The sequence below is a fragment of the Podarcis muralis genome, chromosome 7 (genome assembly GCF_964188315.1).
Source record: "Podarcis muralis chromosome 7, rPodMur119.hap1.1, whole genome shotgun sequence".
Classification (NCBI taxonomy): domain Eukaryota; kingdom Metazoa; phylum Chordata; class Lepidosauria; order Squamata; family Lacertidae; genus Podarcis; species Podarcis muralis.
This window is the reverse complement of record NC_135661.1, coordinates 39,602,597-39,620,235: the sequence shown is the minus strand read 5'-3', so window position 1 is coordinate 39,620,235 and position 17,639 is coordinate 39,602,597. Positions and strand designations below refer to the sequence as shown.

Genomic DNA, 17,639 nt, shown 5'->3' with positions numbered 1-17,639 from the left:
TGACTGTTCTGTTGACTGTGCTGGCATGGTTTTGAAAAAAATGTGGTGGTGGGAGGCTGTGGGGGACTTACTCTTCCTGGAACTCTGAATGGCCACAAGGGCCCAACCTCCAGTATCCATAGTAGCAGTAAAGCAGAGAAAAACCAATGTGATTGCAGGTAATTGCATCTAGGTGGCTGCTCCTAGACTTTGGAACTCCCTTCCTAGAGAATTCAACCTGGCTCCCTCCTCATTGTCCTTCCACTGGCAGATGATTACTTTTTAGTTCTAACAGGCTTTTGGGAACTGGCTGTTTTTAAGGAAAGGGCTGGGGCTGTGTTTCATTTTGATTGTAAGGCTCTGGTTGTTGTTGTTGTTGTTTGTTGTTTATTGAATTTATATACCGCCCTATACCCGGAGGTCTCAGGGTGGTTCATAGAAGAGATCAACATTAAAACCACAATATATATAATCAAAATAAAAACAACAATCCAATAACACCCCCCCAAAAGAGCCACATTTTAAAAGGGCATAGGGTGTCCCCCCCCATTTTAAATATCATCATCGTCATCATCATTTTACAGCAAATTGTGTTCTGAGCACACTGCACAACAATTCATTCTGGGACTATCTCCACTACAGATTTAGGATGCAATCCTGTGCATGTTTACCTGTGAGTTAGCCCCACTGAACACAGTGGTGCTTTCTTCCCAGTAAATATGCATAGGCTAGTGTTGCCAATCATTACGCCCTTTGCTCAGGGATCTCTGGAAACTCTCATTCTATGAAAAGGACTGTGGAGCTCTAAGAAAATACTCAGCACCCTTGCAAAACTGTAATTCCCTGTTGTTGTTTTTAGAAAAGCTGTGATAGATAAATTGATATGAAAACGATACACATTTGTACTACAGAGATATCTTAGAATGCTTCGTATTATTTTGTTTTAAGACTGAAGGATGCATTTAACTCTGTTTCTATTTTGATGGCTTCATTTAAATTAGTCTTGTATTACATGCCTGCAAACAAATCAGAGTACTCAATAAAGACCAGACATAGGCTAACCTCTGCTTAAACTCTGTGCAAGCAAATCAGGATGCGTGCTCAATGCACTCTGTGTTGCTAGTCCTCATCTTGTTATTTTCTTACTCAGTTTTTCCCATTCGTGCATAGAACAATTTACATTGTTCCAGGCAGGTTTTAGTGATTTACCAAGTTAAAACAAAGTCTGATTGGGACATGCAATGCAAAAGCTAAATTTCCTTTGAGCATATAATTCTTGATCCACATGAGGCAAAGAGCGGATAAATGATCATGGTTTTTGGGTGACATCCCCTCCCACTCTGGTAGACGGAGCTGGTGGAGGCTATGTAGGAAATGCGGATAGGGCAACACCAGGGTTTTCTGAGCTAATGACTCAACCTGAGAAATGCCATTTCCATAAGTACTGTAAAACTTAAAAATCCATTAGTCTTGTAACGTGATGCGGAAAATAACGATAAGCAAAGGAATGTAAGACAAAACCATAGATGTAAGCTGGGAAGAATTGGGTTGGATCCTTCGTCATAAACAGGAGCTTTTGTTTTTGCTTTCATTTACTCTTTTGCATAACAAGAGATTAGCCCCACTCACCCAAGTTGCAACCAAGGATCTTTAAACACAACACACACTGAGGCTCCAGTATTACTGTACTATACACGCTCAGCTAGAAGCAAACTCTATAGAATACAAGGGGGATTGCTTCTGAGTAAACTTTCACAGAGGTTGCATTGCAAGGCTTCTTTATAAGATATTTCACTGTCCAGTCCTCAGAAGCAAGGCCCACATTTTGATGAGGCTTACTCCCAAGCCAGTATGTTTAGGATTGTAGTCTTAATGTTTTACCCCTTCCCTCTTTTTTTTGTCCCTGAGGAGTCACCAAGTAGGCTGTTTGTTTTAAGTGGCAATTGGAAGTAGAAGTGGAGTTTACAAAATCTGATTCTGACTCACTTCTCTTTCCCCAGTAAGAGGTGGTTGAACAATACCTGGAGTTACTTCTGATGTACCAAGATGGGTGGGAGCAGGGCAGGTGGGCATGGTCAATCATCTTTCAAGGTCCTACATCCCAGCAGGAGATATACAGTGATAAGAGCCCTCTGAGCCTGTTCTTCCTCTACAAGTTCTTTGTCTAACTCTTATTTTGGCATATAGATGACAGTAGTGGTGAGGAAGAGGAGCAGTAGATGCTGCTGTTTTCTCAGTGGCTTTCTACGTGGCCAGCAAGCAGATGGTAGCATTTATGGGGAAAAGGAGCAGCTGGTGACAATGGTGGTGAGGAGGTAGACTCACTAAAGAAGGTGTGGCATGGAGGGTTTCTTGCCGAACACCCCTCCAAAACTTGAATCCAGTGTTGGACAGCAGTGCATTAGTTCTAACACCTAGCAAGCCTATGACTTAAACCAACCAACCAACAAACCCAAAACTCAATGTAAATTATCTTTTTTTGCATCTCCAGAAACGGAAACTCCTTGACGAACTTGGAGAGAGCTGGCTTCCATATTTGACACCAAAGGATGATGGCTTCCATCAACTGGTAATAGTTCAAAAGATTTGTGTTCTATATACCGGGAAATATTCTTTTACTACTTGAAATAGTTTGTTATTTTTATTCTCGACTTCCTTAGTTCATTGTGTAGAGAAGACAAAATTACTGAGGAAAAGCTGGCATGAATGTGCTGGTTCTGAGCTGTACCCAGTGAGGATGAGGAGGATGAGGAGGATGAGGATGAGGAGGTGCATGCTACCACCATTCTTTCTCTGAAATTGCACAGCTTCATGTGAGCGTAGGCTGTGTTCTAGAGTACACAGATTCAGTTCCTGGAGAACGATGACAAGGCCCTAAAGACTTAATCCATGACACTTGCAAAGGTCAGGCTTCCTGACACCTAGTTTTCTGTTTCTGTGGTCTCTCTCTCTCTCTCTCTCTCTCTCTCTCTCTCTCTCTCTCTCTGTGTGTGTGTGTGTGTGCTTTCACCATGTCAACTACTCTTTGTGGGCCTTACTTGCTGGCCTCTTCAAGTATTGTGGTAAGTATGTCATGTTTGCTTCTGTTATCTGCTTGGGAGATGCCCTATTATATGGATTATATGGGTTGATCTGTGTGTGTGTGTTGGAGGTGGAACATATTTCAGAAGAGTGTGGTTTGAGTTTGATAACCCTCTGGCCCTCCTGGCCGTGCAGTTCTGTGACTCTTATGCAGAAAAAAGAAAATCCAGCCTGAAAATGATACGCACAAGTATAATCCAAAGTAGTATAGAGAAGGATTGTTATTAAAGAAACGGAAGAATATGCTAAAGTCCCTCTTCGACAATACCCCAGTCAAATGAGAAACACATGGAAAGACTTGGGTGAGTTCAGTCAAACTAAGTTGGAACATATTGAGTGAGATGAAAGACATAAAAAGGAATCTCTTATTTAGCTTGAACAGCTTCAGCAGGCGTTCCAACATTATAGCCATGTCAACGTTCTTGTATTGACATGTGGCCGAAAGATGCATACAAAGTAGCATCTTTTTTAAAAAAATAATAATCTCATTTTCTCCCCCACTGATACAGGAAGGAAATGAAGTTTCTGTACCTTCTTTCTATTTCATTGTTAAAATAAGGTTAAGGTTCTTACATCTCCCTGAGTTAGAGCACTGACTTTTCAGATGACATCCATTAGGCCTTTCAAGGGAAAGTGCTGGAGCACTTGCTTTGCATGCAGGAGGTCCTTGGTTCTACCCCTGTAATCTCTAGGCAAGGTTGGGAAAGACCTCTGGCTGAAACCTTGAGAGCTGCTGCCAGTGAGAAAAGAGAATTCTCCCCGGGGCTCCTGTTAGCTTCTCCAGGATCAGTCATGTTGCTGTGTTGGGTGCTTCCTTGTACCTGTCTTTGCCACTTTGGATTCAGGGATCTGAACCCAACTCCCTTGGCTGAGTTAGTGTAGATCGGTTGGTGTCCTTCAGGTGTTTTGGACTCCAGCTCACATCATCCCTAATCATTGTCCATGCTGGCTAGGCCTGATGGGAGTTATAATCCAAAACATCTGGAGGATAGCAGCTTGGGAACAACTGGTGCAGTATTGAGCTTGATGGTCTTCTTCTCCTTCTTTGGCGATCACTCATAGCCAAGTAAGATTGTCTTCCATGAACACAGTCTTGATGGACCAATGGTCTGACTCAGTAAAAGGCAGCTTCCTATGTTCCTGTTATTTGTTCTGGTTTATTAATCATATTTTATAGGTTTCCTTATAGCACAGTTCTCGGTGACCTTCACAACAAGACATAGAAATTTTTTAAAATTAACAATAAAACCACAACAGAAGTATAATACTGTAGAGATGTGGTTCCCAAACTGCTTTTTCTCATGAACCGTTTGAAAATAGCTGAGGGTCTTGGCACATGACTTAGTGATTTTTCTGCCTGTAGCCATTGTAATGCGCTATGCTAGATGCGGTATGAGGTTTAACTGAAAATTTTTAATTCTTTTTTCTTATACATTGTATTCCATAGAATTCAAATTATAACACAATAAAATGCAAGAAATCAAAGAGGCAGTGAAAATGTAATTAAAAATCATTAGGAATCTTTAATTTGGTGGATGTGCTGCCTCTGAACAACAATTCATAAATACGCAGCTGTGGACCATCTGAATAAAGTTGGACTTGCATGGATACCCAGTCCATATACACCTGTGAGCTGCAGAGCAAAGGGTGTGTGTGCATGTGTGTTGTGGGAACACTATGACCTCTGAAACTTGGTGTGTGACTCTTCTGTTCCATGCCAAGTTTTATCTACTAAAACATACTCTTATCTCAAACTTAGTGCTGTAGAACTGAACCACAAACAACTTAGTTGAAGGGCCATAGTTCAACATGCTTTGCATTCAAAAGGTCCCAGTTTCAATTCCTGGCATCTCCATTTAAAAAAGGAACAGGTTCCCCAGTATTCCCATCTTTGGATCTCAGATACTCTTGAACTACAATCCCCATCATCCTTAGATGGCATGGCCAATGGTGAGAGGTGATGAGAGTTGTAGTTCAATATATGGGGACTCATGCTTCGAGAAGACTGGGATAGAAGGTGATGTGAAAAAGTCTGATAGCCTAGACTAGTCAAGAGAAGACAAATAGCCAGGTGTGATAGAAAGCTGTGCTCTTATTTGTAAGTTGTCTTGTGTTCCTTAGACAGAGGGCATGACAACAACAACTACTACTACTACTACCACAATTAGGAATAATATGAATAATATGGGAATAGAATTGGATTGGGGGGGGTCCTGTCGGAGCAGTAAAAGAAGACAGGGGTGGGCCGGTTTCCTTGAAGGCTGGCTGTATTTGTGTGTGGTGCAAAACCATAGTTTAATGTGACACGAACAAACCATAATTCACAGTGAGTCTCAGGCTTTCACACCTCCCTTGCCTTCTGTTGTGTGGCCCGAAGGAGGAGTTCAAAAGCTTTTACTTCTTTTTTTACCTAAACTGTAGTTTATTGTGTTGTCCAGTTTGACAAACTACAGTGAACATTAACTATGGTATGCTTCAAAGAAGCCAGTTTGAAATCACATTTCAAACCAGTAGGTCCAGGGCTCACTGCAGCTTGTTCTGGCTCGTCCACATTGCACATAATCCATTATGGTGTGCAAATGTGGCCCGTTTTCAGTAGAGAAAATTAATGCAGCAGTAGGGCACAGCAATGAATTTTGTATAGAAAAGAAGTTGTTTCAGAAGAAACCTCTTCAAAGCCTAGCACGATGATTCAGTGATACTTGGAACTATGTCATGAGTCTCTGAAGAGGAACGTGCATTTAGGAACATCAACACTATACAAATGAGGTCTTTGAGTGAAATGTTACTATCTTATAATGTAGAATTGAAGTGCCAACTGTTTATCCAGAGATTACCTCACTGGTTTGCGGTTTGCTGTTGTCACTTGAGTGACGAGGTCATCCTGGCTCCTTCAAGCACAGGCTTTATGATTTGTAGATTGCTGAAAATACATAGTGGGGCCTCAAGTTTCTATGGGTGTGTTAAATTTTGTTCTAGGATAATGGACATGTTAAAAAATTAAGCATGAAATGTTTTGTATGCTTTTTGGAAGTGTCCAGTCATGCAACTGCTTTTATCTGCATGACGAGTGAGGTGACCTTTAATATTAGCTGTCAGAGATAAAGCACAAACTACACGGGATTTTTGTTTTGTTTTTTTGTTCCTTCAATCAGTAAAAGTGTCCAGTATGAGTTCCATGGGGTTTTTCTTTTTTCCCTTTTTCTTTTCCCCTTTCTTGGTCTTCTGATCTCTTAATGCTTTCCTGATGTAGGACATAGCAGGATGACTGGCTGGAGAATTAAAGAAGACCGACCGGTATTCTGAGATGATGTGTTGGAAATGTGTTTCCATTTCCTGAATTTTTTCCTCCTCCTCCTCCTTCTTCTTCTGAGATACCAATGTGTGATTTTTTAAAATAAAAATAAGCACAACATTTTTAGGGTGCTTTTAAAGAGCAGAAACCCCGCCGACACCATTTAAGATATATTGATAAAATACTTTCAAAGCATGTAATCTTTAGTTCACAAGCCAAAAGGTAATGTGCCTCTCATTAGGCTGGCATTAAAATGTGGAACACATTAACTCCCAGTTTTTAACAGGAGAGTGAAATATTACAGCCTTTGAACAAGCATGGCATGCTTTCCCCATAGATGTGTCATTGCAGACTTTTCCTTTGTTTTTACACTATCTTCTTGTCATTCCTCCTGTTTCTTGAGACAGATTCACACAACCGCTGTCTTCTCAATCAAGACCCTATGGACCTTGGTGGGACAAGGCCAACAAATGCCGAGATTGCTGGCCATTGCTGAAAATTTGGTCTGTCTCCAACACATCTCTAGATCTTAATCCCATGTTCCAGTAGTCTGGGAGACAGGCACATTATCTGTTGTGGAGGGGGTTACACTCCCTCAAAAGGAGCAGATGTGTAGATTGTGGGGTACTCCTGGATACAAGTGTCCTCTGTCACTAGGAGTGCCTTTCACCACCTGGTTCTTCAGCTATGGCCATTCTTGGGCAGAGACCACTGTAGTCCATGGGTGGGTAACCTCAAGGCTGAATAGCTGCAATGCACTCTATGTAGGGCTCCAGCTGGTCAGAATGTGGCAGCCAAGTTGTAGATGGCGCACATGACTGACAACATGTGACACCATTGTTAAATATCCATCTACTACCAAGCCAGGTTCAAAGTACTTGTATTAATTTACAAAGACCTGAACAACTAAAGGTACTGTAGGCATTGCCTAAATGCTTGTATCCCAGCTCAGTCACTGCAGTCATCTACAGAAGCCTCCTTGGTTGTCCTCAGAGTTGACGAGGCTCATTTGTGACTGTAGTAAGAAACCAGCCCTGTCCTATGCAGTAGGCACCTTTGGTTTTAATCTTTAAATTTCCGCTGAAAACTTTTCTAGGCTGCCAAGCTTATGCACATAGTTAAGAAAATGTCAGTCTGTGATAGCTAGTTGATGGTCTCTGATTTTAATTTTTGACATGATTTTTATTGTACATATGTATGTTTGTTATAAACTGTTTTGATTTTAAATTTTTTTTGAAAAATGAAGATGCGTTTAATGTGAGTCTGTAACAACATAATAAGAGGACTGTTGGATTAAGGTGGTATACCAACCCATGACTCGCACCCGGTGTGGAGCTGGAGTCAGATTGGGAGCCTTGCCAGGAAGATGTGAATGAGCTGGAGATTTAATGAGCTCAAAAACTAGCAGAGTCCAGAGGCAAGTAGGAAAACAATAGAGTGGGGATCCCCTGGCCCAGGGGCCAAATGTGACCCTTAGGATTCTCTGTTTGGCCCTTGGGACTCTTTCAAGGCTACACATCCTCTTCATCCGTACTCCTCACTGCTTTTACTTCACACCCTTCTTGAGTTTTCGCCTGGCTGGAGTGTGTACTTGATCTGATAATATCTTTTCTGAGCTTGGATAGAGGATAGAGATGGGTGTGTACAAAACTGGGCTATGGTACACCCATTGGCCTGCTCACTTTTGCTTCTGGCCCTGCTCACCACTCATATGTGTCCCCCAGAAGGGCACTTGGCCCTTGGTCTGAAATGGTTTCCCACCTATTGCCAGCTCCGCTTCTACTGGGTGACTGATTGCAGTTGGGTCGTCACCCTTTTCCTGAGTAGACCCTTGAGTGTCGATTATCCAGGTGGACGTTTTGGTAACTTAAGCTGTCCATCAGATCTACTGCTGCCTACACTTCTGAGGTCAGTGGTGTGTGTGGCAATGAAGGAGAATCAGGGATCAAGGCAGGGCTTAGAATGGAGTCAAAAGCATTGGTGAGATGGGACTCTTCAGGCTGCCTTTGGACTACTGATGGCTCCTCCAAATCTTCAGTCGGTGTGGGTTTTCTCTTGAGGTCTTGATCCTCTTCCTCCAAAGAAGTCTCTCTCTTTATTTATTCGGTTGATAAGCCATAACTAACACCTCAAGTATGCAACTGTTTTATATTTATAATATATCCATGATTTTTCTTTACTTTTTAGTGGAAGACAAAATATTCAAAACTCGTCCTCAGAACTGCTGAGAAGATTCCCAAAGAGGTCCATGAAGAAGTTCAGGAAGCTTTTTTGACTTTGCAAAAGCATGGTTGTTTTTTCCAAGATCTTGTAAGGATCAAAGGGAAAGATTTTGTTACCCCGGTATCTCGTATATTAGTTGGAAACCCAGGATGTACCTACAAATATTTGAACACAAGGTTATTTACGGTCCCCTGGCCTGTGGAAGGTTATGAAATAAATTATTCCCATCCTGAAATATCCAAGGCTTGCAAGGCATTAATCAAACTTAATTGCTACTTGCATAGAGAATCCGTCCTGGCTTTGCAAGAGCAGAATTTGGCCGAAACAAAAGGAATGGAAGATTCTCCTGTCATCGATAGGCATCAGGATTATGCTACTTCCATTACAGAGATGGGGTCCATTCTGCAAGATCAAAGCCCTTCTCATGTCCCAGAGAATGACCATAGCCATCTGAAAGAGAGAACATCTTACAACCTGTCTTTATTAAATTATATGGATCCACAACAAATGCCGTTCTTGAAACAAGAGCCTTATTTTGGAATGGGGAAAATGGCTGTGAGTTGGCACCATGATGAAAATCTAGTTGAAGGGTCAACAGTGGCTGTCTACAGTTATAGCTGTGAAGGTGGGTAAAGCAAATACGAAAACCGGGACTCGCTCTTAAGTACGGTTTTAAAACCCCTAAGGCTAAGCGGTCGGTGCACAAAAGAGGCACCCTAAAACCGTATGCGCCTTCTTCCCTACTTTCCCATGTAAGCACTTATTTGACCCTCTCAATCTTTTTGGATATCGGAGGGGTGGGGGGAGAATGAGAGGCAAGTGAGCTCAGCTATGTTTGCTGCAGCTTCCCTTATCAGGAGCACTTTAGATGGATTGAAAAGTTGCTATAATTAACCTGCTGATCAGGAGCCAAGAAAGCAAAAGCTTTCAAATCTCTGCTCTCCAGGTTCCCACAGATACCTATTTCCAAGGCTGTATTATTATTATTATTATTATTATTATTATTATTATTATTATTATTAAAGCTGTGATTTGACATCTCTCTCTTTTATTGGGGCAATTTTTCATATATGAATTCATGGTTCAGCTCTGTACCGTTTTCCCTGCTTTCCTTTCTTTGTAAATAATATGCTGCTCTGACTTTGGAAGGAGATTTTTACATGTTTTCACAACATTGCACAGATTCTTGCCCAGGCGTGCTAAACTGTTATGGTCCTGTCAGATGCTTCACCTTCCAATGTAGCATCCCTGTTGGCGGGGAAAGTAATGTGGAATATTGGTTCTGGTTTTTCTTTTGAGGCTTTTTATGTGACTTACACAACACTGATTAGAAAAACAAAAACAAAGCTGCACTGCTATGGATTCCTACAAACTCTGGACAGTCAGGATTCTAAAATGTGCAGGGAGCCTACATGATTACAGTGGACTCCCTACTTCACACAGTCACCCTTCACAAGGGGTGAAAGGGGTGCATTTAGCATGCTTCTCAGCACAGCCCTGCCTTTACTAGGAGTAGAAGGCATTAAAGCAGAAGGTCTCTAGCCTGAACAGTAGCAGCTGGTGGGGCTCACCTGACCTCCCATTGCCTGCATTGCTGCTTCTTACCAGGAGGTGGAAGGGGGGGGGGGCAACGTGGTAGCAAGGTTGGTGCAGTGCAAGGGCTGGAAACCTCTGCCTGAGGGGCACCTTAGCTATTAATTGCTATGTTCAGATGTTACACCAAACCTATGATTTGCTTTTACCCATGTAAGCTCACTAAACCATGGTTTGCGACGGGCTGCCAAGCCAGGATAGCATACCCCATTTTGAAGCTAGTTTGTGCTAGCTGTGGCTTGCGTTGTGCCTAGATTCACAAACAAATAAACAATGGCCATTCCTCTGGCTCAAGAGACTGCAGACTGGAGTGAACATATGGATGCGGAAATGGAAAACAAAAGCAGACAATAAGCTTTAAACCACGATTTGTCTGTTCAATGTATGGGATCATAAACCATGATGGTGGGTTGTTAACTTTGGTTAGCATAAACCATGGTTTGGTGCGATGTCCGAATTGAGCCAATGGCTCTGCTTGCTTCTACATGTAATTTTAGAAGCACTCTTTCCATGACTTCAGACAATGCTTGGCCAAAGCTACTGTGAACCAAACCATTTCTCGAGAGTGCCCCCTGCCAGCTTACCCACTCCATAGCAATTTTGTTGAATGTGTAACCATTTCTGAAACATCAACCACCCTTTCTACAAGGAATGACGTATTTATTACTTCCATTTATTAGACTGAGCTGCATGAAGGAACGTAAGTTCTCACAACATTTAGATTTTCATCACAGAGCGCTGTGGAAGGGTTGGTTATGGATATGCAGAATGATTCATAAGCACTTGGAATGGATTAGCCAAAGAATGTAGAAGCTACTGAAGAGGGAGCATCCATTTAACAGCTGAAGCAAACATTTTAGGTGTCTCTGTTGGTACTGGCATTGCACAATGATTTCTTGCAACTGGGAAGGACCATAGCTCAGTGGCCGAACACATGCTTTGCATGCTGAAGATTTCAGCTTCATACCAGGTACCATCAGGTGATGGCAAAGGCCTCTCCTTGAGACACTGTAGAGCAAGGGTAGTCAACCTTTTTATACCTACCGCCCACTAATGCATCTTTCTTGATGGTAAAATTTCCTTACCACCCACCAGTGCTCGATGGAAGGAGGATTCAGCTTGTGCCGTAGAACCCCCTACCGCCCACCTAGAATCATGAAATGCCCACTAGTGGGTGGTAGGGATCAGGTTAACAACCCCTGCTGTAGAGCCACGCCAAAAGAGACAATATTCTATATGTCAGGAATGGGGTATCTGTGACCAGATGTTGTTGGACTCCAGTTCCCATCATCCCTAACCATTGCCCATGCTGGATGGGGCTGATGGAAGCTGGAGCTCAACAACATCTGGAGGACCACAGATTTCTCCATCTCTGCTAGAGATGGACAACTTCCACGGAGGCAGGTAGCTCTCTATGTTTCTCAAGTTTCTCCTTCACTACAGGCATCCTCTCCCCTCTTGCCTCTCACACTTTTTATAGTTCCCACTTGTGTGAGGTTCGTCAGTGGCAGGAATCCTAGAGAGAAGCCCTTGTGAGTGATTTCTATTTGAATATTGCAAGAAGCTGATGCAGTATGGACCTCACCCCAAGATCAGTACTGAGATAATGAGGGGGAAACTGATATGAAAGGTGAAAAGGAGTGCGGGCAGAGACTCAGTCTCTCAGTTAACATGGAAGAGAAAGCAGAGAGCATATGAAATTACACTTCTAAAAAAAGACTACTTCAGAAGTGAATGGGTTCATATATTGTCCTAATGATTGCAGAAGCTGGAACTTCAATGCCTATGTAAATTGTGATCCTTTATGAAGTCTGTAACTGGAGACTCTGCTCTGCTGAAGTATTTCTACACTCAGACCTTTAAAAAGGTGACTTCAGCTAAATCGGGACTCTGTTTTTCAAGGTGCTGAGAGCTTCCTGAGAAATACTGATATCTCTCCAGTTTGTCTGGCCCTTATTGGGAGCGCCAGAAGCTCAGGATCTCCCTAGCAGGGGAGCGAACCTGGCAGAATATGTGCTTGGTGTAGTGTTATATGATAGCATTACCTTTACAAAAGTGCCTTTGTTTCCCAATTTACTCTGAACAGTTTGATCAATAGCTACCTTGTGTTTCTCTGCTTGGCAGAACGTGGCGGTAACCCATTCATTTTGAAAATCCAAGGAAACTTTTCAGAATTGTTGCTACTTGCTAATAGGTTGATTAAGCAGAGGCGATTAGCCCTATTGAATAGAATGTCATAATGATCCTTGTATCTTTCTGTGGGACCATTATGGCAATTGTGTCAGTGGTCAGAAGAGGCATCCTCTATATGCATCTTTCTTTCTTTCTTTCTTTCTTTCTTTCTTTCTTTCTTTCTTTCTTTCTTTCTTTCTTTGTAATATTTTCAAGAAGCCTTTGCCACAGAGCTAATTGTAGAAGTATGGAAGTTAATACATCTGTGCTTTCTCTCTCTCTCCCATTGTTCCAGTTTATATGCCTCACAGATTGCTAGATTTCTGCCAATGAGCTCAGTGCAGTTCATAGTTTTGGATTTTAGGTTACAATTTAATAAACAGTGCAAAAGGGGGAAGTTGCCTGGGAGGAAGGAAGAAGAGAAACAAATTGAAGTTATCGCATCTACCAAATGAGTCCTGGGAGATGAGTGGTTAAATGGCAGTTGGCCCCAGCCAAGTTGATGGAGCGAGCCTCACTGTCTCACCTCTTTGAGGCAGCCAGTTGGAATGATTGCCAGTGAGGGGAAGAGTTAAATGGCAATTGATCCCAGTCAGGCCGAAGAAGGGGGCCTTGCAGTCTCACCTCTCTAATGCAGCCAGATGAAATGACTGCTGTTGGAGGCAGTTCTGGAATGCAAAGAGCCAAATGCACACAGCTTACTATATAATACCTGATCTCAAGAGTTTCTTGGGTGGATGACTGAGTCCCTTATACAATGAAGGAATGCTGTCGCAATATGTGTACTGTAGACCTGTTGCAATGAAAGATTCCCAGAGCAAGGTCTCTGCCAGTTTACCTTTGTGTGGAGCACCTTGATCCTTAACACTGGGGATGCTTGCTGCTGAAAACGCATCACACCAGTTTTCTCCCAACAGCTGCTTCGACTTCCTGTTTGCATTTAGGTATACAATTAAACTTGTTGACATTGATCTATGTAGTTCCTTATAACTTGAGTCTTAGCAGTTGGAGGCTGCCTCCTATTTCATGTACACTCATGACAGGTGGAATTCACTAGTCTACTTAAGCTAATAGCTTTTAAAGTTGTAAATCTTTTGAGAACTGGGATGGAGAGCCGTGAATTTAATATTTACCCGTCACCGCTAGTCTTGACAGTCCAAGCCTGTTGTTCTCAAACAGATTTTTCCACCATTATTCTGTAGGGGGCAATAGTTCTATTCTGCATAGAGCGTTGACTCTGATATGGTTATGTTGCTGTGTATGGTGACCCAGAATGTGAAGGCAGAGATTTGGTGTTGAATCAATTAGTGAAATTCCTTCTCTTGCAGCCTTGTCTCATATAATAGTTATTTCTACTCCTAGGATCTGTGTGGGGCTACCTTGGTCTGATTGCCCAGGGTGTCTGTGTATCTATTCTATCTGATCGATCAATCGATTGATCGATTGATCTTTTGCATTTGTATCTCTCCTTTTTCCTCCATGAGCTCAAGGTGATGTACATGTATTTGTAACCATGTAGTGGTAGTAGTAGTAGTAATAGTAATAATAATAATAATAATAATAAAAACAAACAAACAAACAAACAAAAACAAATAATTTCTACCCTGCCCATCTGGGGATGTAGGCTTAATGATGGGCTTTGGTGTATGAGCATATATTAGATCCTGGAACTTATCCCCTAAATTTAGTTATCAGTGACTCTTGAAAGTGGATATAGACTAACGTATATGAATAATTGCTATAACATTCTCGTAGTGTGTGTATGTGTGTTTTCAATTCTTTCTATTCTCTGTAACATGGGTAGGCTGTTCTGTTGCGGAGAAAGAGTTTTCCTTTCTGTGGATTCTTTCACCAGTATTGTTCTTGGCCTGCTGCCTCTTAAGACTTGCCTGAGTGTGTAAATCTTAGAGTAATAAACAACTGGATCTGTTAGTTGACAAGTTAATGTTTAACAGGCTAACAAACCAGTGATTGACTGCAATGGTGACCGATCATGAAAGGCTTATTACTTCTGACTTTCATAATGTACAATTTGTGTTGTCCCTCCACCCTAACACAGAGTACTTTATTATTATTATTATTATATTTATTAAATTAAAAAAATATATATCTTGGCTAAGCAGAGCAACTGCTACTTCATTTTCACTGCAGCTGTGATTGGGCAAGAGCTGACAGCTTCTTCGTTGCTAATGACTTTATAAACCAATTGGAATGTTCCCGTGGATTGATAATTGACCAGTAATCCCTTCTATTTGCTGCTTAATAGATGCAAGGTCAGTTAGCAGTAATTTGTACAGCCTGCAAGGAACTGTGTTTGGAGATTTTCCTAGCAATACTAATGAGTTTAAAGACGTCACCCTCTGGGAGGAAAAAAACAAAACAAAACAGAGGTAATCCTTGCAAGCAAGGCCACTAATTTCCAAGACTGCCCAGTTCTAGGGGCATCTTCCTCAACTACAGAAGGCATGTTGGAAAAGAAACCGTTGTTGACACTTCTGGAAGAGAGCACAGGGGCAATGTAGAACTCCCTTCAGACTTACCTTTTATTGTGAGTGTATTTTGCAACAAGTTCTTGGCACAATAATAGTGCAAGCGGTCGATTTATACTGTTTTAGTTTGTTTTGAAATGCTTCCCTAATACTATCACATACTTGCTCTTTGGCGGGCCTGTAGTGCAACAAAGAAGATTTGTGATATTCAGGATATGCATAGGTTGGAGATGAAGTAGTGTCACCACTCCAAAACTTGCATGCGCACCGTATTGAAAGCGATATTGCTTGTGACCTCCCCAATAGCATCATGAGCACTAGTCAAGCATACTCTCCAGTCACTCCTACTTTGCTCCTCCCCTGATGGGAGCGGGGTGAACAAGTTAGGAATGCTTGGCATAATGTACCAGGGACTGTGCTTCATTGCCACTGAGGAACATAGGAAGCTGCCTGAGTCAGACCATTGGTCCGTGTTCACAGCAGCTCTTTCAGTCTTTCCCAGCTTTCAACCAGGGACCTTCTGCATGTAAAACAGATCCTCTCTGGCAGGCTTCCTCAAATTCAGCCCTCCAGATGTTTTTGGCCTACAACTCCCATGATCCCTAGCTAGCAGGACCAGTGGTTAGGGATAATGGGAATTGTAGTCTCAAAACATCTGGAGGGCTGAGGTTGAGGAAGCCTGCTCTATGGCCTAACAAACCATGATTACTAGCCAACCTGAAGCTATGGTTTGTTGTTGGTTTGCTGATCTTGGCTTTTTAGGGTGTAAGAAACTAGATCCCTGGTGCAAAGTCAAGTGGTAGATGCACTATGATAAACTAGAAAGTCTAGTAACTTTTTGCAGGTGTGTTCTGCAGCATTTCATTGGCGCAGTCCTAGTGGTGGATTTATACTGGACCATCCATCCATCATTCCACTTTATAAGTTGTTCTCCAATATTACTGCATTTTTGCTGTTGACAGGGGGCATTCTTTCAATTCAGCGCAACAGAAGTGGGAGAAATACCATTGCCATCGTCCACTTGTAGTGTGAAAAGTTACAGGATTTCGGCAGAATGTAATGGGACATGCACCAACTGGAAACAAATCAGTTTGTCCGCCACAAAATTTTGGCAGACACCAACAGTACTGAAAGTGGAGATTGCGTGTAACTCCTCCGATAGCATCCTGAGCACAAACCATCATGAATGCACACTACTGGAGGGGCGTACATGTACTGTTGCATGCATCTCAGTGCTGGAATGGGGAATTTCCTGGAAACTCCATGTAAACCGTCTTGCGTTCCATGACTGGGAGCAAGGTGACACACAGATAAGCAAATCCAGTACCTAGCCCAATCTGGAGATACTGGCGATGGAACATGGAAACGTTTGCATGCAGACCATCCTCTCCGCTACCCGGCTGCAGCCAAAGTTTATGTCACTTTGGAGCAACTGATGTTTTGAAAACAAGTAGCAGCACAGTGGGAGTAATCCGCTTCAATTGGTGGTGATAATTATAAGTCACGTTAGTTGAGAGAAACGGGAATGGCAGCGCGAGGGCTATATTTGAACTCTACACTTAAGCAATAAAAGGGGAGAAAATGATCAAACTGCAGAGGAGAGAGAGAGAGATATGCTTTAACGAGTGCATTCCAAAGGTGCTGGATTTATGAGGGCACCCCAGGAAGCATTGATTGAAATTGCTGTCTCTGATTGTAGTTCCATATTTTATTGAGGCCATATTGTGAACAGCACAAATGAAGGGAAAGCAACCTAACAGACAAAATTAACCCTCAAAAAATTACCTCTTTCTTCCACTATCTGGGTCAGATTGCACTGAAAGCTCTTACCTGCTGTTTTCAGAAAGTGTCCCCTGTTCTAATATTGTTAAGAGTTCTTCCCAAAAGGAGGCAAAAAATATTGAAGGCCCTTGAAAGCAAGTTATTATTGATTCTGGCAGTGTTGCTTTTTAAGCTGTTTGCCACCATTGCTTATTTTATTAATGTCACAATCAAGAGTCCCCGGAAGGAAGGAACAACTATGGGAATTAGGCCCACATGCATACTTAAAAGAAGGGGGGTGGGGAAAGATGAGTGTGTTTTGGTACCAAATCAGCTGGGAAATCATTTTCATATTTTATGACTGACTAGTAAAGCCCTAGTCTAAATAAACATTGCCGCAGCCTCACGTGATGGATGGCTTGAATATTGAGAAGCCAGGAGGTCAGTGTTGGTCCACAGGTTGGTGTGTGAAATAATGAAAGTTATAAATCTGTTCTCCCACCCTAAAGTTTTTTTTTTGGGGGGGGGGAGGGTGGAAATTGAAAATTGATCAGGATAAAAACTTGCAGAAAAACTTGCACTTGACACCTGTTTGTATGGACAAACAAATTGACACATTTATCCAATTTTGATGTTTTATAGAGTTTGTGGCAAGGCTGTTGGTTTTTCTTGATGTCTTGTAGAACATAGAAAGTTGCCTTATACCGAGTCTAGTCCAGCATTGTCTACATAGACTGACTAGTGGCTCTCCAGGATGTCACACTGGAAACTTTTTCTGGTCCTACCTGGAGATTGTATTTGGGATTTTCTGTATGCAAAGCATGTGCTCTACCACTGAGCTAGGACCCTTCCCCACATGGCTTTGCAGAGATCATTTGCTAAGTCCCTTTCCAATCCAATGATAGCAACAAAGATGTTGTTTTGTTTCAGAATTTTTTTGTCGACTAACCATATTGATTTATCTATTTAAAATGCATGCAGCTAAAAGCAATAATTTTGAAGGAAAACCACTTTCCTTTGTTTTTTGATGAGGCACCATTACAGCA

At 42.0% G+C, this 17,639-nt stretch overlaps 1 protein-coding gene across 1 annotated transcript in view; it reads left to right on the top strand.

The window, feature by feature from the left end:
• Window positions 1-17,639, top strand: part of FTO (FTO alpha-ketoglutarate dependent dioxygenase) — a 247,381-nt gene that overhangs the window by 43,219 nt on the left and 186,523 nt on the right. The window contains exons 3-4 of the mRNA XM_077931554.1: window positions 2,471-2,548; window positions 8,543-9,203. Of these exons, the coding sequence (XP_077787680.1) occupies window positions 2,471-2,548; window positions 8,543-9,203 (739 nt within the window). The remainder of the gene's footprint in view (window positions 1-2,470; window positions 2,549-8,542; window positions 9,204-17,639) is intronic.